This window comes from Thunnus albacares, chromosome 10, assembly GCF_914725855.1.
Source record: "Thunnus albacares chromosome 10, fThuAlb1.1, whole genome shotgun sequence".
Classification (NCBI taxonomy): Eukaryota; Metazoa; Chordata; class Actinopteri; order Scombriformes; family Scombridae; genus Thunnus; species Thunnus albacares.
The window spans coordinates 19,216,565-19,242,601 of record NC_058115.1 but is presented as its reverse complement, the minus strand read 5'-3'; the positions used below and the strand labels follow the sequence as shown (position 1 = coordinate 19,242,601).

General features: G+C 41.2%; 2 protein-coding genes across 2 annotated transcripts; one reads left to right on the top strand and one right to left on the bottom strand.

Annotated features, from left to right (window-relative positions):
• The first annotated feature begins 228 nt into the window (after positions 1-228).
• On the top strand, positions 229-17,109 carry ehd1a (EH-domain containing 1a). Its single transcript, XM_044363892.1, has 6 exons — positions 229-1,016; positions 7,558-7,655; positions 13,092-13,333; positions 14,102-14,272; positions 15,438-15,602; positions 15,931-17,109. The coding sequence occupies exons 1-6, from the start codon at positions 628-630 to the stop codon at positions 16,462-16,464; spliced, it is 1,599 nt and encodes a 532-aa protein (XP_044219827.1). The 5' UTR covers positions 229-627; the 3' UTR covers positions 16,465-17,109.
• A 4,892-nt stretch (positions 17,110-22,001) lies between these two features.
• map1lc3cl (microtubule-associated protein 1 light chain 3 gamma, like) lies at positions 22,002-24,241 on the bottom strand. The gene is made up of 4 exons (XM_044364708.1): positions 24,048-24,241; positions 23,874-23,929; positions 23,611-23,717; positions 22,002-22,932 (listed from the first exon to the last, which is right to left on the bottom strand). Exons 1-4 carry the CDS (start codon positions 24,103-24,105, stop codon positions 22,743-22,745), a joined length of 411 nt encoding a protein of 136 aa, XP_044220643.1. The 5' UTR covers positions 24,106-24,241; the 3' UTR covers positions 22,002-22,742.
• Positions 24,242-26,037: the final 1,796 nt, after the last annotated feature.

The following is a 26,037-nucleotide window of genomic DNA, read 5'->3' as shown; positions in this document are numbered from 1 at the left end:
ATTTCCGTTTCGGTTATGCTTCGCCGGTATGGCAGTTTTTTCCTAGGATGGCAAAGTCATGACCCGCCCTACTCTGCTTTTGATTGGCTAGTACTCGATGCCATCGTTGGTGGGGTTGGTTAGATTTTGGCATGAGGGGTGAGATTGGTTAGAAATAGGGTAAGGATATCAGGGTAAGCCAATCAGAGGCAGAGTAGGGCAATTCTTGACTTCACCATCCTAGGGTGAAAAAAAATAGTCGCCGCCGGGTCACCAACTGACAGCCGGGTGCTAAGCGAGTCAGCTAACAGCTAAAGAGTTGTGACGGTTGAATTAATACAGTAATTGTGTAGCATTAGACGATATCTAGCAGCCAAGAGCTCGGTATTCACGGTAGAGTGAAGCTGGCTTTATAATATTAAGACAACGTCAGCTGAAGAGGGAGTTCTCCCCGAATGACTGGCTAGCTAACGAAGAGGAGGTGGGACAAACTTCCAAGACCTCGCCCAGCTATTTCTTCATTAACGGCAGGGCAGCTACTCTTCTCTCTGACGGTGTGAGAGGATCCACACCACCACCACTCAGCCAAAAAAACTTCTTATTCAAGGGGGATACTGACACAGCCGGTGTCAACTAAGGGCAAAAATCATGTTCAGAAAAAACTTGAAGAAGGACCCGGAGCTGTTTCAAAACGTGTCGGAGGGGCTGCGGCGGCTGTACCGGACCAAACTGTTCCCGCTGGAGGACACGTATCGCTTCCACGACTTCCACTCCCCAGCACTGGAAGATGCCGACTTCGACAACAAGCCAATGGTCCTACTGGTGGGGCAGTACTCCACCGGGAAAACCACATTCATCCGGCACCTCATGGAGCAGGATTTCCCCGGTATGCGGATTGGCCCCGAGCCGACTACAGACTCTTTCATCGCGGTGATGCACGGTGAACAGGACGGGGTGATACCGGGTAACGCTCTGGTTGTCGACCCTAAGAAGCCCTTCCGCAAACTCAACGCTTTTGGCAACGCTTTTCTCAACAGGTAAAACCCAGAGCCAAGTGCCCACACCACACTAAAGAGCTTAGACTGAGCAATGTGAAAAATGTAATTCACCAGGATTAATGGGACTGAGCAGTTAGAGCACTGAAGCTATTAACTAACGTATGAATGAGACGGTTATATGTCATGCTTGTGTGTTAAGAAACGTGTCATAAAAACACACCACCCATGGTTTAAACCACCTCCATACAGTACAAGCCCTTACACGTACCACACTCTTTCTTTTTCTTTTTTTTTAAAGGTAAATGCATTGAGTGCTGTTGCATAATCTTCCCAGCTGTGTTAAAAAAACCAAGTTAGTGAGTTTCCCCCCTTTCATCATCCTCTGAGAATGCGGATGTTTAGTGTCAATAGGTAGGTGGAAGAGCCAGTCTGTGTATGTTAGAAGCAAAGGACAGGAAGGTGCTTTCCCAACACCTTATGCCCATGAGACAAGTCCTTTTCCTTTCACTTTGAAGCAGGTCCCTCAAGTGAATACTGTGCCTCCTTTCTTCAGCCTCCTCTCTCTGAACACCTGGCAGAGTCACTCTAGACAGACCTTTTTGTCCCAGTTTGGCCCCTTGAACGTAGAAATACTTGTTTAGTTATGTTGCCAGGCAACAGCACTGACCTTGCCCTGTCCTAGGATGTGGGTGCCATAAGTTTTGTACCTCCTGGCCATATAAGTGTTACCACATCAGCTGACAAGCCAACTCCCTTGATCACTACCTGTGAGTGGGCCTTGTGAAATCTTATAAACAGGTTAAAGGTTTTTGCACCTATGCCCTTGTAGTTAGGGCTGCAACTAAAGATTATTTTCATGATTGATTAATCTGTGGATTACTTTCTCCATTCACAGATTAGTCATTTGGTCTATAAAATGTCATAAAATGGTGAGAAGTTTCCCAAAGCCCAAGCTGGTGTCCTCAAAAGTCGTAGATGACTGAAGAAACCAGAAAATATTCACAATTGGGTTGCTTAAACCAGAGAATTTGGATTTTGGACTTTTTTTTTTTTTAAAAAAAAGGTGACTCAAAATGATAAATTGATTATCAAAATAGTTGGCGATTAATTTAATAGTTAGCAACTAATCAATTTATACAGCTTTACTTGTAGTATTGTAACATATTTATAGCAAGAGTCAGCAGATGTTTCACTAAGGTCATAATAGGGCGTCAGCACATTCATCTCAGTGGATTTTAATCCGTATGTCTGTGTGATGATTTAGATATTCTGAGGAAACTTCCAGCATATCTCCCACAGAGTGTTTATGACTCACTCAGGATGACCCTTATGTCAAAGTCTGATGCAAAAAGTGCTCTTGGAAAAAAAAAACTCAGATGACTCAAGTATTGCTCAGGTGGGGCTTTTAGTAATTATTGCAAGACAGAAGTGGCAGAATTTAGGAAATTATAGAAATTTGTAGAATAAAGTCAGAAGAGAAAGTGAAACAAACAAACAGCACAGAGAGAAAACAAATAGAGAAGGGTAAAGAGAGGTGAAAAGGAGAGTGAGACGACTAGCAGCGTTTCAATGAGTGTATGAAACAAGCTCCTCCCAATCCAGAGTGAAAGGTGAGACAGAGCAAGCAAGGTGCTATGAGTCAGAGCCAGCGTGATGATGCTTAGGGAAATCTTAAACATCCTTAATCCTGTCTACTCTATGTGGATGCGTGATGCCATCAGGTGGCTAACACATCCTATTTGTTATTGGTGTCACTTCCTGTAGAGGATGTTGGAATATCCCTCTCTCTGTCTGTGCCAATACGGTGTCACCCTGCGCAGGAACAGCCAGTCAAATAGGCAAATAATACACAAACAAATGATTTACTTGCCCACAGTCATGAACTTAAGCTGTCATTAGTTTCAGGTTATCAGGGGGGTCCTGCAGCCGTATGCTGTATCAGGACAAACAACACATGGCTAATACACTCAGGCTGACACTTCCCCAGATAGGCCTATTTCCATTATCCATTGCGATCCCTTCCCTCAATTATGCAGAGTGTTTACTTTATCTCGCATGAGTGCTAACCTCTGCCAAACATCAGTCAACCTCCGAAAAATGAAGTAATGCATCTCAGTTTTAAAGAGTGGGGGTTGTTGGACCTCACAGTACACCCCTGGAGTTTATTACGTTCTTGAGGGGAAACCAGATAAGATTGTGCATCAACAAAGGCCATTGTCCACTTTAGCATCATTTGTCAAACTGTTGGACGCAATCCTGTGGTATCATGGGACTTGTGGTTGTCTTTGAACTCAGGTCTGCATGTTCGCCTCACAAGTATTATCAGGGTTGAGTGGTTTTGACATCTAATGAAAACCTTTTGTAGCTCACGTGATCATACATAACAGATGCACTATATTTGAGAGTGACAGGTGCATGACCTCATTAAGTGTGTGGGCCCAATACCGGGAGCAGGCCTACAGTCGATAAAACTTTTGTCAAGAACCAGACCCAGATGAGCATTTGGACCAGGGCTGTTTTTGGCTCGCACTGGGCAAGTTTTCCACTTTCCTCTCAGTGGGCCAAAAGTATTTTGTTTGGCTCTTAGCTCTGCGTTTGTTGAATGTGTTTTTATTCATAGGTGTGGATGTCAAGAGCTATCAAGGGTCAGAGTGTTAATTGAGGTAGAGAAGAAAATGCCAACACAGGGCCTGGTTCAGTGTGATTAGCCCTTTAACCATAGTCATTCAACCTGCAGATTAGCCTTTAACTACCAGGCTCAGAGAGGACTTACCTTTAGTATAACCACTTATTTATGAGGAGAGTAAACACAAGTCGTGTCATGTGATCCTCACACCTGCAATTTCATCTTGGATTTGGCAGAAGGCGTACGCTAATATCTTGTCGGTTCTTACAGTTTTTCCTTTTTGCCATTTTTGTAGAAGTTTCAAATTGCGTCTGGTTGCTTGTGCAGTGTTTAGTACCGAGGCCTAGATTATAAATGTAACTAAATAAAGATAATTTAATGCGTCTCTCTTCCACCTCTAGATAAACCAGAACATTCCATACTGCATATTTTCACACTCTCTTCCTTTTTTTTTTTTTAGTTGAAATGCCACAGCAGTCAGAGGGCCTCAGTGTGTTTGTGTGCTCTCCGTGAGCCATTACTCAGTAAAATCAGAGTCAGCAAAGTGGAGGTTCCGCACTGGCCCGCCCTGGCCTGCACTGTCCTGCTCAAGGACACTGACTCTGCACTTTACTGAGATAGGGGCTGGCCCTTGCACGGCCTTTAAGAGCACATAATATTGACCATACAGACAAACAGATACACGAGGACACATATAGGTGTAGGTGTACATGTATAGGTATATATAATTTATTCGCACACACGGAGCAAGAGTTTAGAGGAAACAAGCATGGAAAAGTTACATGGTTGTAACCTCCCTGTACACATCCCCAGTGCAAGTGTCGGCCAACCCAGTTTCCTCTTCTCCACAGGAAGTTGAGGTTACAATGTGAGTGAAGGTCATAGGTCAGGAAGTGAGGCAAGAGAGGAAGACTTCCAATCAAAGGATAGGTCTGATGTGGAATATTAAGTGAGGCATTCACGCCAGGGACTGCAGCCTCACAAAGAAGATGTCTGTGTTTGGAATCACTTAGTAACATACTATTCATAATAAGTATGACGTCAAATTGAGTATGTAGTGTGTTCCAGCTGCAAAGTATGTGGATTTTGTGTATGTGAGAAATGCCCAGATGTGTACTAGATTAGCCAGAGTTAATGAGTATATGGCGTGAGCTTAATGGACAGACTCAACTGCCCCAAAATGCATTGTGTCACTTATCTAGACTTTATAAAAATAATGGACATAGCCACTGTGACATCATCCATTGGTTTGTGGACTCGCGTTTTGAAGCCTTGAGTTTGGCATCTTGACCTTCGCCATCTTGAAGCCAGAAGTGATCATATTTGGACAAGAGGGTCGCGCTGACCCTAACTCTAGCTTAGTTGGCACAGTGCATTTACAGTCTATGGTTAACTGTGAGAATGCTAATGCTAATTTTCATGTGCAAAAAACGGGCTTAAAACCATTAAAACAAAATGTTCAAACCGAAAAAACGAACATCCGACTCCTTAGAGGGTCTTTTAGTACAACCAAACACTGAACAAGACTTTTTTTTTAGGCGACCAAAATGTTACAGTTAACTTTCATGAATTGAAAACACATAGATGTAGCTCGTCAAATTCAAGTTAAATGGGACCATAATTTACCAAATGAACATCATGCTGCATCGAAGAAGACTTGAAACTAGCGATTGGTCACTTCAGACTGAACCAAAGGCTAAAAGCTGTTAATATGTCATTTCATTAAGTTTAAATATTTTTTTCAGGCAAGAAAGTAAACATTTATATTCCCAATATTTGGTCAGTTTATCCAAATAACACCTGTTTGGAAATTTGCTGCTACGTTTTCGGAGATGTGAGGAGCCACTGGCTGGGTGAGACGGTCATGTGATACAGTCATGTGACTGCACCACAAGAATGTCTTGCTTGAGTACCCTTCAATGTGAACAGACTGCTGGTAATTACATATTTAATCATTCATTTAGTAGGTAGTATGCAGTACATACTGATTGTAGTAGTAGGCAGTACGCTAGTATGCGATTTTGAACACAGCTGATGGGTTTCTCACTTTCTCGAGACATAATTTACCAGTAAAGGATCTCAGATATGTCCGGGCTCCCAGGGCCCTGTGCCTGGTAGGGTCCTCTTGTTTCTAAGAATTCCAGTTCGAGTTCATCAGTGCATTTTTTTCCCCTACAAGCTCTGTGTGGAAACTGTTGGGATAGATAGTTAAATGGAAAACCTGAGCCAGAAAATTCCAACTGGATATCATACTGTATGCCACCAGGAATGAGAGTTAGGAAAAAAACCTGCATGTTTGTTATCTTTGGCTGTCAGTATTATTGTAATGTAACACCATACATAGGATCTCTATGCAAGAAGCCCCTCTCTCATATTTCTTTGACTTGTTCTTTGTCCTTGGATTTTTCCTTTTTCCCCCCTGCATGTGGTATGAGACCTCTGTTAGAGTTTGCGGTGTGTGTGTGTGTGTGTCTGCCCTTAGTGTGGTTGCCGCAGGAATGTAAAAGCAAGGTTCTCCCTGTCTTATGACCCGGTGCCTCTGAGCTCATGTTGTGAGTATCGGTTCAGATTGACCCAAAGGGCAGCAGAGCGAGAAGGAGTACTCTCAACTGTGGGGTGTCTTAACAATCCCTTTCTTTGTCCTGAGTGGGACGCCGTGGGTTTATGCAAAACCACTCACCCTCTCACTCTTAATAGTGTGTATATCTGTCTGTGTTTGTGTGAGTGTGTGTCTTGGCCCGCTTTCTATTGCAGAGCGACACTCCTCTTTAAAGTTTAAACCCCAGTGTCCAGCAGGATTAAAGGAGACCATTGTGCAGTGAATTGCATTGCAATGGGAATGACTCAGGCCTACAATTCATGAATTTTAATGTATTGTCCCAGTGTTTCCCAAACATTCTTACATCAATGGAGGCTTCCTACGGCCAGACTGTTGGAGGAAAAACAAAACAAAACAAAGCAACTATACTGGGTGGAAAGTCTCAACTATAGCGGAAACAATTAGTCAATTAACTAATTAGTTGATCAAGAGAAACATAATTGGCAACTATTTTGATAGTTAATTGATCATTTTGGTTATTTATGCAAGCAAAAATGCCAAATACTCATTGTCTCCAGCTTCTCAGTTGTGAGGATTAGCTGCCTTACTTTGTGTTAGATGACATTAGTGAATATCTTTGATGTTTGGACTTTTTTTGGACATCACCATGGATGTCATTTTTCACTATTTTCTGACATATTTATAGATCTAGATCTGAGATTAATCTAGAGCTGCAATGATTAATCGATTAGTCGACAGAAAATTAATTAGCAACTTTTTTGAATAGAATAAAGTTTTCGTTGTTTTTTTTTTTTAAGGAAAATTTGCCGGTTGCAACTTCTCAAATGTGAGGATTTAAAGCATTTGGTCAGGACAAAAGACATTTGATGATGTCATCTTGGGTTTTGGAAACAGTGATCATCATTTTCCACCATTTTCTGACATTTTATAGACCCAACAACTAATCAGTTAATCGGGAAAATGACAGATTAATCAATCATGAAAGTAACCTTTAGTTGCAGCCCTTTTTACTTTCAGAACCAACCTAATATCATCAAATAATTCTGTATATATCATCAATTTCTAACTGCAAGAAGTTGTGTAAAAGGGGCAGTGGCTCGACCCTGAACCAGAATTTTTCTCTTCACGCCAACTGCTGCTACTTTGTGCTTTAGTTGTTTAGCTTTTCCAGCAGCTAATGCTGGTGCTGGAGAGCAAGGAGGTTGTTATTTAAAGCTCCAGAATAATATCTGTTTAATGCCAAGCTTATGTATAAACACTCTCACCCAACTGGTTTTTTGTCTCTCTCTATCTCTATACCTCACACTCCCTATCCACTCTCTCTCCTTGTCTTCTCTTTTACTTTCTCTTTGTCCTCTCTCTGTCCTGTACTTTCCCCTCCTCCTTCTTCGCAGGTTCATGTGTGCCCAGATGCCTAACCCGGTCCTGGAGAGCATCAGTATCATCGATACTCCTGGAATCCTGTCGGGGGAGAAACAGAGGATAAGCAGAGGTTTGTCTGACGCAGACACTTGAACTGTACCCGCTCTCTCAACTGCTCTCTAGTACTACTAGTGTTTTACAGAGGCACACCCTCCTCTCAAGAACGTTGAAATAATGTAAACAGAAAGCCTCGCACACATGCAAAATAGACCTTCAGGAAGTGCAAAAATGAAAAAGGAAACATGCTTAATAACCTACATACTCTTCCTTTCCTCTAAGCCTCTCTCTGGTATTTCTCTTTGGCATGTGCTCTACAAAGTCAACTGCAGCAGTCTCGCTCATGGTGCTGTCAAACCCATATTTAACTCTTTAACGCCCTCAGGCCTTACCAAACACCTCATGTAAATCTGATGGAGGCCTTCACAGCTTGACAGAGCAGCTGATACAAACCACTTTGAAGTTCATTTCCTGTCTCTGTACCTGTGGTTTTCTTTGACATCCCTGCCTATTTTTGTTTTTCTGTCTGTCTGTTTTCAGATCAGCCTCTAGCTGCGTTTATATTAAAAGCTTAAATTAACCACAGTAAATGGAAACTTTTCTTTTATGTAGCTGTTTTGTTTCTTAGATATTCATTCTCTTCATCAGTGTTTCTGTCACCCTCTCCTCTCTTCCTATGCTGTATCATTTATCACTTTATATCCGAGTCATTTCCCTGCGTCCTGTGGGAATAAATCACTTCATATTTTTATCTGTTCTCCACGTGCTCCAACAATGCTGTGACCTCCAGAGTCACTCCAGAATTGCAGCATACACGGTTTTCCTTTTTACTTTTGATGATCCTACAGAACACAAGCAGAAGATAAGAACACAGCTGAACACAACTTCTGCTTTTTGTACCTGGTTTGAGCCCCTTTAAGAGGAAGCGTACGTACAGCAGCAGAGTGTTTGTGTACTCGAAGGAAAGGAAGTGGAGTAAAATGGCAAACTTAGCAAGAGAGTTTCCCAAGACTGCTCTCCTCCCTCACCACCACTACCACCACCACCACCACCCTAGAGCTGATACACAGTCAGTCTGCTTTTTATTGAGTCCAGTTTCCTGTGAGACATAGCAAAGAAGAAGCAGCAGTAAGAGAGACGGAAGAATACTCCAAAGAGACTGATAATGCCAAAGAAGCGACTGTAAACATACAAACCAAAATTAGCGCCATCTGATAAGGATTTTAAAAAAAAAAAGTGTGCGTGTGTCTGTGTATGAATGAAGAGGCTGGTGCTTGTCGAGGTGACCCCCCGTCCAAAGAGAGGAGGAGCAGATAAAAATCTGATGCCTCACACACCTCAGACAGTTTTGTTTCTATACATACATACTTACACATTCTTACTCTCCAACACGCACCGACCTCTCCTCCTTCTCTCACGCACACACACACACACACACAATGAAACACCAACGTTATCCTCTGCTCTGTTTCTATATAAACACTGATACAATACTGTACCCCACAGACATACTGTACTGACTGTGTCATATATAAACAAGAACGAGTGGATTGTGCGGCTGAGGTGTGACGGGTGTGTGCGCCTGGATGCCTGCGCATACTCCGAATACGAGCAGATATCGGGTCTGTACCAGGCTACAGGAAACGGCTGTATTATTTCAGACTTTACCTCAGTGTTGTAACATCTGCTAACAAGGGCCTTGTGTGAGATGCCAAACATGTCTGTTTTTTAATGGGGAGCAGTGTCGCACATATTTTTCTAACTCCATGAAAGAGGAGGATGGTTGAGCAGTTAGTGTTTCATGTTCACCATCAAAGCGACAGAAATGTTTGATGGAACTTCTTCAGGTTTGTTGGAGATACTGCAGGTCTACCTCACGTCCAAAATACCTTTGCCCCAAATGTCTCTGACTCATTGAAATAATGTTGTACAGGCTTTTTAGTACTCAATGCATAATCCTTGGATTACACAATAATTTGTGGTGAGGTCAGCAGTGTTTGTTCCATTGTGAACCACAAAAAACTACAATGAAACTGTGATTTTGCAGAACTGGCCGCCGTCTTTCCCTTAGTGATTGCTGATGATATGAACATGAGCGCTGACACGTTTTATGCCATTCAGCAAATCTAGCTGACGGGAAAAAAGTAATTTCTCATAAATTATTGTGGAACTTTTAAATTTTGTAATGTTGTTAAAAGGAATATTTCAACATATTTCGAAATACGCTTATTCACCGAGAATTAGATAAGAAGATTGATGTCTTTACAGTAAATTTGAAGTTACAGCCAGCAGCCTGTTATCTTATTTTAGCACAAAGACTGGAAATGGGGGGAAACAGCTAGCCTGGATCGACCCAAAGGTAACAAAATCCATCAACCAGCACCTCTAAAGCTCACAAGTTAACACGTTATAGTTCTATTTAGGACTAGGAGATACAATCCCTTGTTAATTGAACGTACCTTGAGGCCTTGCTGTTGTGAGTAGGAAGGATAATGACATCTCAGGGTTTTCAAGCGGGCGTCCTCCTTCCTCAGCGTTTCACTGATGAACCCTCTACACCTCCAGAGGGTTCAGCGATGAGGCCCAGTGCTGTACTGAGACTCACAACCCTTGAGATCGTCTCGTTCTTGATGTTATTTCGGAGCCCAGGTGTTGTCTCTCCTCTTAATCCAGAGCCATTGGTTTGCCCTTTCAGCAGCACCGGAGATGGCTTTGATGGCTTGACGTTGGGCCTGGCCTCGGGTTCCCATGTCCTTAAGCAGCTTGGTAGTTGACATACCTACGAATGCCAACCTCCACCGGACGAACCTTAGCTTTCCAGCCATGTTGTTCAGCGTCAGCTACCAGCTCAGCGTACTTAAGCTTCTTACTTATCTTGTTTTTAAGTTTTCAAGTTTATTTCATTTATAAAGCACTTTAAAAAGCAAACAGGTTTTACACCAAAGTGCTTCACAAAGACAGACATACTGTATATAATATATAAGACATATATGTGCATAACAGATGATGTAGAAATAAAGCAAGATAAAAATAGAAACAAGTTTAAACACAATTTAAAACTCAAGGAATCAGATAAAGATAAAATCAGGTTAAACACAATTAAAAGTCAGAGAATAAAAGTTGGTGCATCTTAAAAGCATCGACAGACTCAGCCTGTCTAATGGCGTCCGGCAGCCACTCCAGAGCTGACGAGCCGCTACAGAAACGACCCTGTCCCATGTTCCATGTCGTGGTTTTACAGGGAGTTATGTGGTGGATTACTTGTTTTACAATTCAGTTTTTGTATAGACTCAATGAATGAGATATAACATGTTAATTAGTGAGTTTAGAGGTGCTGGTTGGCAGATTTTGCTGCCTTCAGACAAAACCAGGCTAGCTGTTTCTCCCTGTTTACAGATTTGTAGCAAGCTAAGCTAACCAGCTGCTGGCTCTAGCTTCATATTTAGTGACATCATCTAACTCTCGGCAAGAAAACTGATTTCCCAAAATGTCAAACACCTGCTTTAATTATCCAGGAGATTGAAAATTAAAATGTACCCTCTAATATTATTAGATTTTAATTTTTTCAACAAGAAAAATACTTCCACAGCCTGGTCTGCCCACTTCCCTGCTCTGTATCTATGATTGGCGCATGATTTCAAGGCTTGGTATGCATGTTTGCATATGTTTAGAGACGCAGCAGTTGTTGATACAGGCTATAAGTAAGTCGAGGCTCGAGCAGCTGTCACTCTGTCAGTTTTCCCCGACACGTGTTGAAAAAAGACCGTAGACAGAATGAGCAAATGTCCTCGGCTGACTCCCACGGGGATCTTGGACTTAAAATATTCTCCTTTTATCCCTCTCTACTTTCAAATGTCATGCGCACTCACTCCTTTTTTGCCATGGGTGTTTTCCAGTGTCCATCTTCTATGTTCTTCTTCTATTACTTGTGTGTTTTCTCTCTTACTTTCACTATGGCTCAGTCACTTTCTCTCTCCTTCTGCCTCAGTCCCCCTGTCTCCCTTCCCGTCTATCTATATCTCTGTCTCATTCCCTCGTTCTCTCTCTCTCCCATCTGTCCACCACCATATCTCTCCCTCCGTCTCTCTTTTGTATACACGTGCTCGGACACAGACAAAAGCCAGCCATGTTGGAATGCATGTGCAGCAGATCTGGCGCTGATTGTGCGGCAGCCGAGATGAGCTTTTAGAGCAACTGCATTCTTCTCTGATCAGATGACACACACACACTCGCTAATCAAAACCATAATTCTCTCCCTCACTCCCTCCCAAGCCCCTCGAGGCAAAGCAAAGTTCAGGAAAAAGTTTTGTTTTGTGCAATTGGAGTTACCCCCCTTGTTTCTCAAATAACCAAAGGAAGTGATAGTACAGTAAGTTTCTGCGCTGAGGGAACTTGACTTTATAGTGTTAAAATGACACTGCATAACATTATCAACTCTTGGTTCCTTTTTTTCCAATGTTTTGTTACAGACAAGTACATGTTTCATCTTAGGGCAAGAGAGTGGTGAATAGATAGAGGTTATTTCATTCCTGAGGTTAATACATACTGTGGATTGACAAGTCAGACTGTCAAGAGGTTTAAACAGTCTTTACTTCTATGCAGCTCTCACTCTATCTCAGTAAAGCTAGTTAATAGGTAACCAGCTGGAATAAAGCCCTGCCTCTTCAAAGCGCTTATCTAAACATTATTGGATCAACACGACTTGGAATATGGACATAGAACCCACAATTAAACCTGCGGCAACACAATTTATTGACTGATTGGAGCCATTGGGCTCTTTGTCAGGAGATTTTCTGCACACACATTGTGCCTGGTGTACTCAGTGGAAAATGTGAGATGTACTTTCATACTGACATGAGTGGAAAATCAGAAAATAACTAACTGTCAGTGAGTATACTAAGTAATACAGATGTAAATGGATACAAATCTATTATTTGGAAATGCTGAGATAATGTGCTCCGACTAGATATGAATATTTAGCAGAAGTATTCATCGCATCTCGCTCGACTCAACAGTAGACGGAGAAACTCATGAGCTTAAGTTAGATGCCTCACATGTGTTTGCAAAATGGCAACAAGAGCTCTCCAGATTTTTGTCAGTAGCTTTCTCACTTCTTATTTTCTTCCTTATACAAACTTCAGCCCAACTTTACATTTTTTCACTCACTTTAGACTTTTTTTTAAAAAAACGCTTACAGATACACATGAGGACTGTAACAGTTGAACATAGAAAATAATAATACATTGATGTTCTCCTACTGTACTACGTTGTAACTAAATCCAAAGAGACATTTTTTGCTAAATAGATACAGATAGTAACTTTGTGTCATACCCTCACAGTAGAGTAGCTATCTCAGAGTTTAGGAATGTCACCAATGTCAGACAGGTTGTTTTTCAGCCTAGATACATAAAAGACTCAGTCAGTTCAGAGTGTGGAAAAATCCAGTGAATCAACTGTAACACACAACAACTGAACTCTCCTTTTCTCTCTTTTTTTCTCTCATCTCTAGGTTACGACTTTGCCGCGGTGCTGGAGTGGTTCGCCGAGCGCGTGGACCGTATCATCCTGCTGTTTGATGCCCACAAGCTGGACATCTCGGACGAGTTCTCCGAGGTGATCCGCGCTCTCAAGAACCACGAGGACAAAATGCGTGTGGTGCTGAACAAGGCCGACCAGATCAGTACTCAGCAGCTGATGAGGGTGTACGGAGCTCTGATGTGGTCTCTGGGCAAAATCATCAACACACCTGAGGTAAAAGCTCCTTTTACATTTAAAATGGGTTAATTAATGTGTGATTTTTACTTGGTTTCTTTTTCCACAGATATATTTTAGATGTACATTTGTGCACTGACGGCTATGACTTGCCTTCTTCAGTTGGTTATAATGAACCACTCGAGGTCACTGGAGGTGTCACAGCCTGTTAATGTTTGAGGGGAAACTGTGGCCATCTTGGATCAATCTGGACTGACAACTTTTTCCAGGAACACAGTAATCAAGCAGTGACATTTTTAAGATTATTTCTGCCAAAGTTTTCAGCTCGGAAACAACACGGTGTTAAAACTGTGTAATGAAAGTGAAGCACAGTTTAAACACCATGTATCTAAAATCTACTGATATCATGTGACCCCTCCTGTCTTATGATTGTTCCTTTACTGTTTGGTTAATGTTTCATCCAGGGCCATATTCATAAACCAATCCCAGAGAAACCTTTGGATCATGTAGAGAATAATTTATTGACTTTGAGAGTGCATTGTATTGTTAAACCGTTGGACAGGATGTAAAGCACAGAACTTTTTTTTTTTTTTAATTTGTTGCTTCACCTACAACCTCAGTGTCCTGTAATATTATGTCACGCATCCTGTGTGTCTGTTTTGAGTAATACAAACGTATTTCAATGTCTGTTTATTCATTTGAACCAGATTGCAGTGTCATCATGTGTGTGTGTGTGTGTGACCTGTGAAAGACTCTCATGTGGGTGTGGGCAGTAATGGAGATTAATCTTTGTAAATCTTATTCCAGGTGGTGCGCGTCTACATCGGGTCATTCTGGGCTCAGCCCCTTCTGGTCCCAGACAACAGGAAGCTGTTTGAGGCGGAGGAACAGGATCTGTTCTTAGACATCCAGTCATTGCCACGTAACGCAGCTCTACGCAAACTCAATGACCTCATCAAACGAGCACGCCTCGCTAAGGTCAGTATCAACAACGCCTGAATAGTAAACTGACCTCTCCCATGAACAGACTCTTAAGCGGGAAGTTCAAGTGATCTCATTTGTTGCGTTCACTCGTTTTTTTTTTCTCCAAGGTACGAACAAAAATTCTCGAGTGGCCCAGACTTGACGTAGCAGTCATGTACAGATAATCTGCTTTTCTCCACAAGAAGAAAAGAATAAAACTGCCTTAATCTGAATTCATTTGAAGTTTAAATATGTTTCAGGAAATCACCAAAAAGTAAAATAACAGAAATAATAAAATATTAGTATTCTGTTCACCTTATCAGTGGGATTCATATCTTATTTGTATCGTAGCCAGTTCACTGAGAGTATTTTTCAATGTTTTCTTTTAATAGACTTTATGATTTTATTGGCATGTTTTTACTGGACAACATCTACAGTTCAGTATTTGCTGGGAAAATTCTCTCTCTCCCCACTGCTGCCTCGGGGAATTCATGCTGCTCGCTTTCCAGGATCACCCTGTGTTGCTCCCGACAGTGTAACACCTGCTGTATAATATTTTCTCTTCCCTATCCGTGACTGTCACATGCTCTCAACTGCCTCTCGTTTAAGTCGCAGCCTGCCTTTTTTGCTTGGGCAAGACGTTTATGAGGATCTAACTCGATGTCAAACGATTCCATTTTGTTGATATTTAATTTCAGAACTAACCACCAAAGAGAAGTGAGACCAAAAGTGTGTCCGGTTATTATATCAATCTGACAAATCAGCAGCCTTATAATACTTAGAAGCAGAGAAGAGGAATTAGATTTACTTCTATTTACTCTGTATGTATTTTGCCTGTTGCATGTTGGACCACGATTAGCGTCCAAACTAGTTGTAATGTCACAAATCCTGCTCGTATTGAACTCAGATTAATGGTGAGCACAGAGGAACTTTCCCCCTTCAGCAGATGACTGTGAAAACGGCCTCCTAGTGTCAAACTCTGCACATACGTCATTTTGCACAGTGAAGCTCGAACAACCGACTGAAGGAACAAGAACAAAAATACACTTTTGAGTGGAGGGGGACAGTACCCTCCAAACTTTTCTATGGAGAAATAAAAAGTACAAAATTATAAAAATATAATCAATTCAACTCCCACAGCTCCTGAACGTATCTGTCCTGTTTTGAATATGTTCTCCAGGTGCAGGCCTACATTATCAGCTCTCTGAAAAAGGAGATGCCGAGTATGTTTGGAAAGGAATCCAAGAAGAAGGAGCTGATAGCCAACCTGGGAGAGATCTACCACCGGATCGAGAAGGAGCACCAGATCTCACCTGGAGACTTCCCTAACCTCGCCAAGATGCAGGTGAGAGTGAAAAAAAAACCCATTAGGGATATAACAAGACAGTGATTTACTGTCCAAATGTTCTGCAGATTTCCATCATGATATGATATTTTTGGCTTCTTATATAAATGGTTCAGAGTAGAATGACCTTCCGACCTTCACTCTCTTCACATCTTTGCCTTTCTTTCCGGCCCTTGCCCTCCAGGATGGGCCAGGACGGGGATGAGATTTATTTTTCCTGGTTTGTCAGGAAATCCTGCTTCTTGTATGCTACTCCCATTGGTAGCCATTGAAGACTGATCTATTTCTATCACCAATTCCTGTTTTTTTTCTCAACCCTTCCCTTCAGGAGCTGCTGAATGGCCAGGACTTCTCCAAGTTCGCAGCACTGAAGCCCAAGCTGCTGGAGACGGTGGAGGACATGCTCGCCAACGACATCGCCCGCCTCATGGCCATGGTGCGCCAGGAGGAGGCCGCCATGCCCAGCCAGTCCGTCAAGGGTGGAGCCTTTGAGGGAACCATGAGCGGTCCCTTCGGCCACGGCTACGGCGAGGGGGCCAGCGAAGGCATCGACGAGCTAGAGTGGGTGGTGGGCCGCGACAAGCCTTCATACGATGAGATCTTCTACACGCTCTCTCCCATCAACGGCAAAGTGTCCGGCGCAGCAGCCAAGAAGGAGATGCTGAAGTCCAAGCTGCCCAACACAGTCCTGGGAAAGATCTGGAAGCTGGCAGACGTGGATAAAGACGGGCTCCTCGACGACGAGGAGTTCGCCCTTGCCAACCACCTGATCAAGGTGAAGCTGGAGGGCCATGAGCTGCCGCCGACGCTGCCCGAGCACCTGGTGCCCCCATCCAAGCGCGGGACAGTGATCCAGGAGTAGACGTGCGGAGAGGAGGAGGAGGAGGAGGAGGAGCCTCGGGAGCCAGCCGCGTCAACGCTTTGCTACATGTTTCGGACTCTCCAGACAAAAAGTCCAACAACAAGCATGAACAGCATCATCCTCGAACAAGCTGTGATTCTACGGGCTTCCTGACACACCGTGAGGAGGAATCGCTGTGACCTTTTTCACCAGAGAGAGACTGGAGGGTTTTGGGGGCTAGGGAGGGAGGACGGTTTGATCTTTGTGCATTAGGGGATAAATATTCAGGTATCTATTAGAAATAAATGGGGGGAGGGGAGGGAGGGTGATTTGCCAACAGATGAAAGGACATTACTGGATCATGAACTGATTACTTTGGGGTAGTTGGAGGTTGCATGACGGGGGTTTGAACATGGATTTGTGCATCCTGTGTAAAAGATGTCTTATAAGTATACAGTCCATATTATTATGTGTTGATCCAAAGAAATATAGTTTTTTTTTCATTTGGAGAGAGAGAGAGAGAGGAAATAAATCAAAAACAGCAGTTAGAATAGTCTCATCTATATTTTTGTATTTCCTGACTGACTGTTAACTTTGACTCTTTCCAAATGCTTCCCTTTTTATTATTTTGCCAGATAAATAAAAAGGAAACACTCTACTATCCGACTCCTGGTTATGTGGATTTTTATTGAAACTTTCCACCCAAAAAAATAATGTTGGATTATCTGATGTTTGGCTGACAAGAGAAAGTCTGTTAAATACAATATGGAAAAACTTAAATAAAAATAAATAGTAGCTATTCAATAAATCTACACTGAATCATGGTTTTGTGCTTTTTATATGTAGTCATTTGTCATTGAGGGTCAAACCAAGGGCTGAGTCACCTAGAGGTCATCCAGAAACTGACATACTATACTTTGAAATGTCTTCATTTTGATAGTTTCAATGTTATGTGCTGCCCTCTGTAGGCCAGAGAGAGTCACTGTCAGCTTTGCCTCAGGACACATAAGGCCATTTGAAATGAGTCTCCTTCGTCTGGATAAACTGTACGTGATGGAGGCCGAAACTTGTGACATTCTCTGGAGACATTCAGACGACACATGGAGACAATTTACAAAGCTAGAAAATTCAGTCCTGACACACAAATCCTCAACAGAAAGACAGGAAGCTCCTTCATATGGAAGTAAAGAGTAAAGATGAAACTGGCAACTTCGCTTTACATTCACCTCGTAAACCTGTAACATCATGTGAACTGAACCAGTCTGACTCTTTGTATGAGTCAAATAGGATGTAGGTAAAGAAACCAAAATGCAGATGCAGCTCAGCAGTTGAAGACATACAAGATTTGAAGGTGAACCTGGTTACCAATGGCAACCAGCTTATCAATTTATTGCCAAGACCTATGTAAATATCCTCTTACGACATATTTCAACATGTCTATACAGGCGTGTTTACATATATTACAGGTATCACAACACATCACCTGGTTGTTTTGAAAATCTTTGGGATCAGTGAGTCACAGATGAGGCTGCAAAGGAAACAAATCTACCCTCAAAAACACCCAGTGTTATTTTTAATTTTATTTTCTCACAGTCATGCATCTCTCCCTCATCGACACACACAACAAACCCGCGTGGAGACTCATTGACATTCTGTGTACTGACTCACTATATAATCAGTCACAGTCAGATACACATGATCCTCATCAGCTGGTTTTTTTTTTTACCACAGTGGCAGGAGATTTCATCTTTGATAGAGTCCAGAGGCGCTCTCTTGTGTCTTGATAAGTCATTACAAGTATTGTGTTTGGACGGACAGGTTGTGTCCTTTCTTTTGTCTTTTTATTTTCACCAGATGTTTTATTCTGCAGCCACAGTTCACATCTACTGCTCACTGTGGACATTGTGACTCAGGTTGCATCAATAAAAAAGGGCTGCGTAGATTCTTTATATTTAATTTAAACCATATTTCCCTCTGCTTTCATCTGTGCTGTTGAAAATTGGAGGTGCTGCAAATAATGATGAAATTATAATGACAATATAACCAGAAAAGAGCCTCACTCTCATTAAAAATGTCTTTACAGTGTCCTCGCCAAGCAGCAGCAGAACATAGAAACTTTTTAGGTTGTGAACCCTTAAGGTAAAGGTTCACAACCTAAAAAGTCATGTTTACTTGTGACTCTGTGAATGGAAATAATACAATTAAAGCTGTAGTTTATTTACTTTGTTTGGATATATGATAGTTTCAAAAGATGACATTATGCTGCCTCAATCAAAGATTAAATGCAATGAAGAATAAATGTTATAGAGCTATATCTGACATCAGTCAGATGAAATACAATCAGTTTGTATTTCAGAGATGTGGATAAAAGGTATTTAGAGACAAATAAAGAGGTTATTTTTGAATACAGGCTACCACATAAATAAACAAAATTAATATTCTTATTTCTTTGCAATGTGGTTCTGCAAATTAATTGAGATTTATTATTATTAGGTTTTATTGTCAATGATTTATTTATGTGCTGTGTGTTTATGTATGTGGTGTAGGTGAAAACATTCGCTGATTATACATCTCATTTTCTAATATGGACCTCAGGAAGACTAGTTGTTGCCAAGGTAACAACTTCTGGGGATCTAAAGAAACAATAAAGCGTTCAATATTTCAGGATTGTACTTAAAACAATAACATTTTGGGAAATATGTGTATTTGCATTCTTGTTATATGAGATGAAAACCACAACTTTCATATCTGTTCAATTCAAGGCTACAGCTAGCAGTCAGTTAGCTTAGCTTAGCTAACAGTCAGTACTGTCCAGCACCTCTGAAGTTCACTATATAACATGTTATATCTTGCTTGTTTAATATGTACAAAAACATAAAAATAAATGTGTAAAAACTACAAGTTGTGGTTTTATGAGGGATAACAGTACATGAGGGACTATTTCTTGGCTGGTGGCTCCTCTGGTTGCTTAGCAACCTCAGAGCCAGGCAGGTTTCCAGTAAAATATTTTTTTTTTATAGGATAATGAATGTCCAAGCATATTTCTATCAAAGTCATTTGATTGTCAGTGTTGTACAAACCACATACTGTAGGTATTTCAAACACATTACAAGTTTAGTTAAAGTCCACCTTCACTTAAAAATGTGTTTTTCTTCTTGTTCCTCCGGTTGGATGTTTGAGCTTCACTGTGCAGAATGATGTATGTGCAGAGTGTGATGCTAGAGGGCTGTTTTCACATTCATCTGCTGAAAGTGGAACGTTTCTCTGAGCTCAGTGAAAATCTGATTTTAAGGGTCGGGCCTATGAGCAGGATTTGTGACATCACAACTAGTTTTGAAGCCAATCCTGGTTCAATAATCAACTCACACAAGTGTGATGTGGAAACCTGAAGCATCCGGTGAACAAACACTGAGAATGAACTTACAGTAAAGTAGGGGACATCTTGTGTCCAGCAGTTAAACTTCTGAAATGAAATATATTTGCATATTTTTATAGATTCTGGATTTTTAATGAGGGAGAAGACGTAGATGTCATTTTAAAGATTTTAACAACATAATTGAACTTTTTTGTGAACTTTTTTTATCAGACAGATTATTATTGAGAGTATTTTATATAAATCTTAAAGCATGTCTGGAGGGCATCTTTTAACATTTCTTTTATTAATCATAAGCTACGAGAGCACAGTATCAAGTTAAAGAGTATTTGCTTGGTTTCGGTCATTATCTGGTCAATATGATAGTACTTATAAACCAACTATCACATTCTCACAATAATCACAGAGCAGCATGCATGAGGACAGCGTACACATACCAGTACTGTACCTATTTTGATGAACGTGTAGTACAAACCTCGAAAATAAAATAGTACTAGTAAAGTACTCTAGTAAAGCAGGCTACTAGTAAAGTACTAGAGCACTACTAGTCTACTCCAGTAGCCTACTAGAGTACTATTTCCAAGTACTTTACAAATACTCCAGTAAAATACTTTCAGTTGGAAATATTGTAGCCTAATTTTCACCCCAATACATTCATCTGACATACTAGTTAGCCCAGTATTGATATGTGATTATTTGATATTAATTACACATTAATATTTGACATACAAAACATATGATGAACTCATAAAATATTATGCATTGTTATTAATTAAACTACCCAACCCAAGAATGTAAGATACAAAAAAATAGTTCCACCTCCATTGGCTAAAACATTAGTTTTGATAGTTTTTTTTTTTTTTTTTTTTGCTAATACTTCTATATTTTTGAACGCAGTACTGTAACTTGAAAAAGATGTGAATACTTCTTCCACCACTGACTAAATGTACTTTACATTCCACTGCTGTAAAGTAGAGACTAACTGGCACTTCCCTCAGAAAAGTCCTGTGTGTTAAAAACAGATAATTTACAGCTGGCTTCAGGGTTGCTCTTGTTCTGGTATGATAATATATCGACAGAGAGCTGCTGGAATGTCCACGCTGGTGTGAAGTGAGCGGCAGCGGGACTGTATGTCCCCGAGTCTCTGCTCACTGTGTGTTTGGATAGCTGTCCCTCTCCCCCACTGTATATCTCTCCTTTACATGGTTTCCTTTTTCCTGTCTTCCTCCGTCAGCACGTCACTGTCTTCCTCCTGTCTCTCTGTCCCTCTTCCTTCCTCTTTTCTAATGTTTATAGAGCGCAAGCGGCTTCTCCTTGTTTTTCTGCTTCTTTGATTGATTGATTGATGGATGGATTATCAGATCCAAAAGATAACATGTTAAAGTGGAAACACTTATTTCCAACATGGTCCTAAGATGATAAAAGACATGACAAAGCACAAAACATTCAGCATAAAAACTGAACAATACAATCCTGAAATCCAAAAACACATCAACATAATTTAAGAAATAAAAAATAACTCCCACATCAAAAAAAAAACAAGGTCAGCTAAAGTAACAATGTCATTGTTACCCTGTTCCATAAAAAAGTCCTAACCTGACCTCTATAAGCGCCTCTCACGTCAAACCTTGTTTTTCATCTGTACACCCCCCCCCCTTCAACCCCCTACTCTCCCTCTCTCAGTGTTTTGTCTCCTCCATGTCTAAAAATAATTATTCCAGCCCTCTGACACACTGACCCCTGCAGACAGTTGACTGGGTCGGGCTTATATAACGCAGTCATGTGTAGGGAGTGCCGCTTCTCAGAGGCAGGTGAGGAATGGGACGCCTATATGTGTGTGTGTGTGTGTGTGTGTGTACAAGTACACAAGGAAATCACCCATGGCTTCAACTGCTGTTAATATAGTGGATCCTAATCCACCCAAAAGCCCTTAAATGTTATGAAACAATATCTACTTATAACAATTTTGATGTTTTAACTCAATATGAGGCATCAAACTGTTCAAATCTTCTACCTCAGCAGTTGACATTTGAGAGAAATAAATCAAATAAAGCAAAAACATAAAACTTGTATTAAAAATCATGTAAATTGGCACAAAAGTAACATGAACAGCCATCCTTATAACTTAATATTTCAGTATATTGTTGCCTATAAAAACATGAAAATATGAGACAAAGTCAATCAGTTAAAAGGACAAGAATTTATTTTTTTGCATACTGACATCTGGTTACAGGAAACACATCAGAGCCGCATACACCTTACATCCAGGTTTTCACCGAGTACCTCAATAATCCCCTGTGGTGATGAGTCCGGAGCACAATTTCACATTTTTGAGGGAAGACAAGGATGAAGAGGCAATCAAAGACAGCAGAGGAGGAGGAAGGGGGAGATAAGTGCTACGAAGAGTCTGATTACCAGAAAGACGTTGAACCTGTTTTTGTAAGATGAAGGTGGTGGTTCAAGGTCGTGAACAATGTGAACACTGCTTTTCTGCACTGAAGCACAGCGTTTCTGAGGAAGGGCAAATATTTTTTGACTTGTGAGGAGATAAAACAGGCAAAAGCAGTTACCTGAATTTTAAAAAAACTCCAAAACATGTATTGGCTTGCACATAAATCAATACTTTTTCTTTTCATATCTCCTAACAGAGTAAAAAAAATGAATCAGTCCTAAACAAAGACTTCTTCAAGTGACTCTTTGCCCACCACAGTCTGCTGTGATTGAAGATTGAAGATTGAAGTGTTTAAGCCATAAAGAGGAGGGATGGAATGACCTGCATTGTTTAAAAGTCCAAAGAGGTTCATGAGGTAGGCTGATTGGACGTTTGACGCTAAAAAACTGGACAACAACAGACGGCTCAGTTCAGTTTTTGCGATCATCTGTTCCAGTGTTGGTTGTGTTTCAGTTCGTTTTATCTGCTTCAGGCTCAGCAGGGTGGCCTGGCTGCTGGTTGAGGCGCACCGAACATCTCCTGTGAGGCGTAGGTGATGTAGAGGAAACCGTCAAGGTCTCTGTAGCGGGAATAGACCTCCCCCATGCTGGAGGACATACAGGACATGCTCTTCTCTGCCACCAGGAGAAACAAAGCCTGTGTCGAGTCCAGGTCGATCTTATTTCTATGAAGAAAGGAAAGACAGAGAGTGAGCAGGGGCGGACTTTAACATTAGACAAGGGAGGCAACTGCCTGGGGCCCCAACTAGAAGGGCCCCAAACAACTATAGATTTATTATGATGTTTAGATATGAAAAATGTTGAATTATGTTATTATTCTAACTCATTGTTCCCCAAAATAACTTACAAAAGGCCCCCAAAGCACTTAAAAACTTCACTTCAGATATTACTCACAAAATATAACAAATAAAATATGATACATGATTATTGATTAAACTATCCAGCATTATATAAGAATTAAAAGCTTCACCCTGAACAGACGTTATGTAAATTTAAGTACATTGTGCTAATAATAACCTCTCTTTCACTCTTCACTGTTAAGTAGAACCTTAACTGCAGGACTTTGACAGCATTTTAACTGCGTGGTTTTAATAGTTTTGAGTACTTCTTCTACCACTGCCAATACCAACAATCCCAATTAGAGGAAGGGTGAAACTAAAGCAAGACAGCGTTTGCCTGGGGGCCCCAAATCACCCCTGAGAGTGAGACAGGAGCGGAAATAATAGGATAGAAGAAGAAAAAAGTGAAGCAAGTCTGATAGCCTCGAGGAGAAACAACTGTTGAGGAAGGAGCTCTCGAAGGGTTTGAGAAATGAGTCATTCATCATCATCCTCATTATTTACCTGAGCAGGCAGAGGAACTGACCCAAGGTGAGCTCGAAGGGAACCAGGAACTTTGTCTTGTCCAGCAGGGGGAGGGTCTTCTCACGGATGTAGCGTTCGACAATCACCTGAACACAAAAACAAATCTGCAATCAGCTGGTGGTATGAAACATCTTTAAAGAGATAGATAGATAGATAGATAGATAGATAGATAGATAGATAGATAGATAGATAGATAGATAGATAGATAGATAGATAGATAGATAGATAGATAGATCACTCACCGGCAACTTGTTGGGGAATTTGGACCGAATGCTGCACACTTCATCTTTTCTTGTTTCTAGAGAGATGGAAGACACATTTTCAGATGTTTTAATTGGCTTTTGAAACCAGCATCTTTACATTTTAAGGTTAATATTTTGATAAAAGTAGATGCAGCAACTGTAAATGTGACTTACCAAGGCATTTCCTCTGCTTGAAGGGCATCATCTCCATGGATTTCTCAAAAGGAGCCATGTTTGTTGCTTATCTGGGTCGGCTTGCAGAGACCTGAGGTGATGGAGGCGGTGGCAGCGGTGGTGGTCTTGCCCGGGCTGACACTGACGTCCCCTCGGGTGGAAGTTTGCAAACCCCAATGAGCTGCTGTGACCGCTGATGCTTTATAGGAACTGGAGCAGGGAGGAGTCGAAATGTGACACCAGCAAACAAAGACACACTCCTGGTCCCGGTGGGCAGCGTGTGGATCCATCTGTGTGTGTGTGTGTGTGTGTGTATGTGTGTGTGTGTGCGCTCTTGCCCTCCTCTCTGGTTCAAACCACATTCACACATACTGGTTATCTCACAGAGTATTCTCACATCCACTTGTGATATTGGTGCTGCTGTCACGTACACAAGCGCACAACGGAGCACAGGCATGAAAAAAAAAGAGGTGTAATGAGGGCAGGACGCCATGTGAAGAGCATAAACAACACATGACATTCATGATTCTCACACTAACAAACCTGGTGCCATCTTCATCATGAGATCTGAAAGCTCTGAATTCTACCAACTGTTAACTCCTGACCTTTGACCTCACTGTCTGATCCATCTCCATGCCGGCCACATTACAGCGGAACATCACGTCCACTTCGTTACTCTGTTGTTATATCACTGATGACTCATGGTGATCATGATCAGTAATGACACCGACTGGATTGTGTGTCGTGTCAGAACTTATGTAACTGTTGCTCTCAGCTCGACATAAAAACAGAAAATAAAAACCAGAAATCAGGAAAACATCTAGTTTTGTTTGTCTGGGATGGTCAGGTTGTTTCTTTCCTTTTCTTGTTTATTGTGCAAGTTAATTCCACAAAGAGACGTCATATTCAGCACAGCATACATTTCCCTGTTTTCCATGCAGTGATTGATCTGTCTACTCTCATTTATTCATCTGCTATTAACGTATTTCCAATATTTTTTTTTCTATTTGCGTGACGTCCAGAAATAAAAAGATTTTGTGGCACTGAGCCCAGTAAGTATTGATTTGGTGTCAAATCACCAAATGTAAAATTCAAACGGGACTAAATTTGAGGTTCAAGTGAGGTTTGAAGTTCATTTCTGAACCTCAAGGTCCATTTATTATCTGTTCTGAAGCTTTTGATCGTATCTTATGATCTTCCTCAGCAGATGTAGTTTGCTCAGCTGTCTTTCTAGATTTTCAAATTTCCTTTTTTTTCTCAGCACTTTATAGACTCAGTGTCAGACAGGAACTGAGCAAACTCCATCTGCTGATGAAGATCATGTGACATAGTCAAAAGCTCCAGGAAGGCCTGCAAATGATATGGGCCTTGAGGTGAGATTGTTTTATCAACTGGATTAAATTTGGTTGAAAAGTTGATGTATTTTTTTGTCTCTCTTACATAAAACTGTTATTTCAACAGCATTTAAATGATTATATTTTGATGTGAAGCATTTTAACAACATGTACGACAGATTTTGCTGCTTTATTATTTCTTGTGTAAGCAAATAATAGAGTAAGGGCTCTAGAGATGGTGTTTCTTTTCCTGCGTGCTCTATGCGCTCAGTTGCCAGTTTATTACCTACACCTATAGCTAAAACTATTGCAGTCCAATACAACATCCCACAACAAATTATACATTGAGGAAGGTTATAATGTTGAGTTTCTGTTGAAAATGTTTTGGAGATTATTCAACTTTTAGGTCATTTTGGAAGCAGTAGTTTGTTGAACTATATTTCTTATTTGCCAGTAAACTGGAAACTGGGTTTATTTATAGTTTGACTCATATTTGGACCACTTCCTGCTCTTTAAAGAGGGCCTACAGTGAGGTCAAAGTCTGGGACCCATCAGCCTGAGGAGACATGTAGCCAGAGGGAGAAGATCACCCTCTGCTGGTTGAAAGGTGACATCAGCGCGCTGCACCTGTCTGATAGATGCAGATATGCATTTCA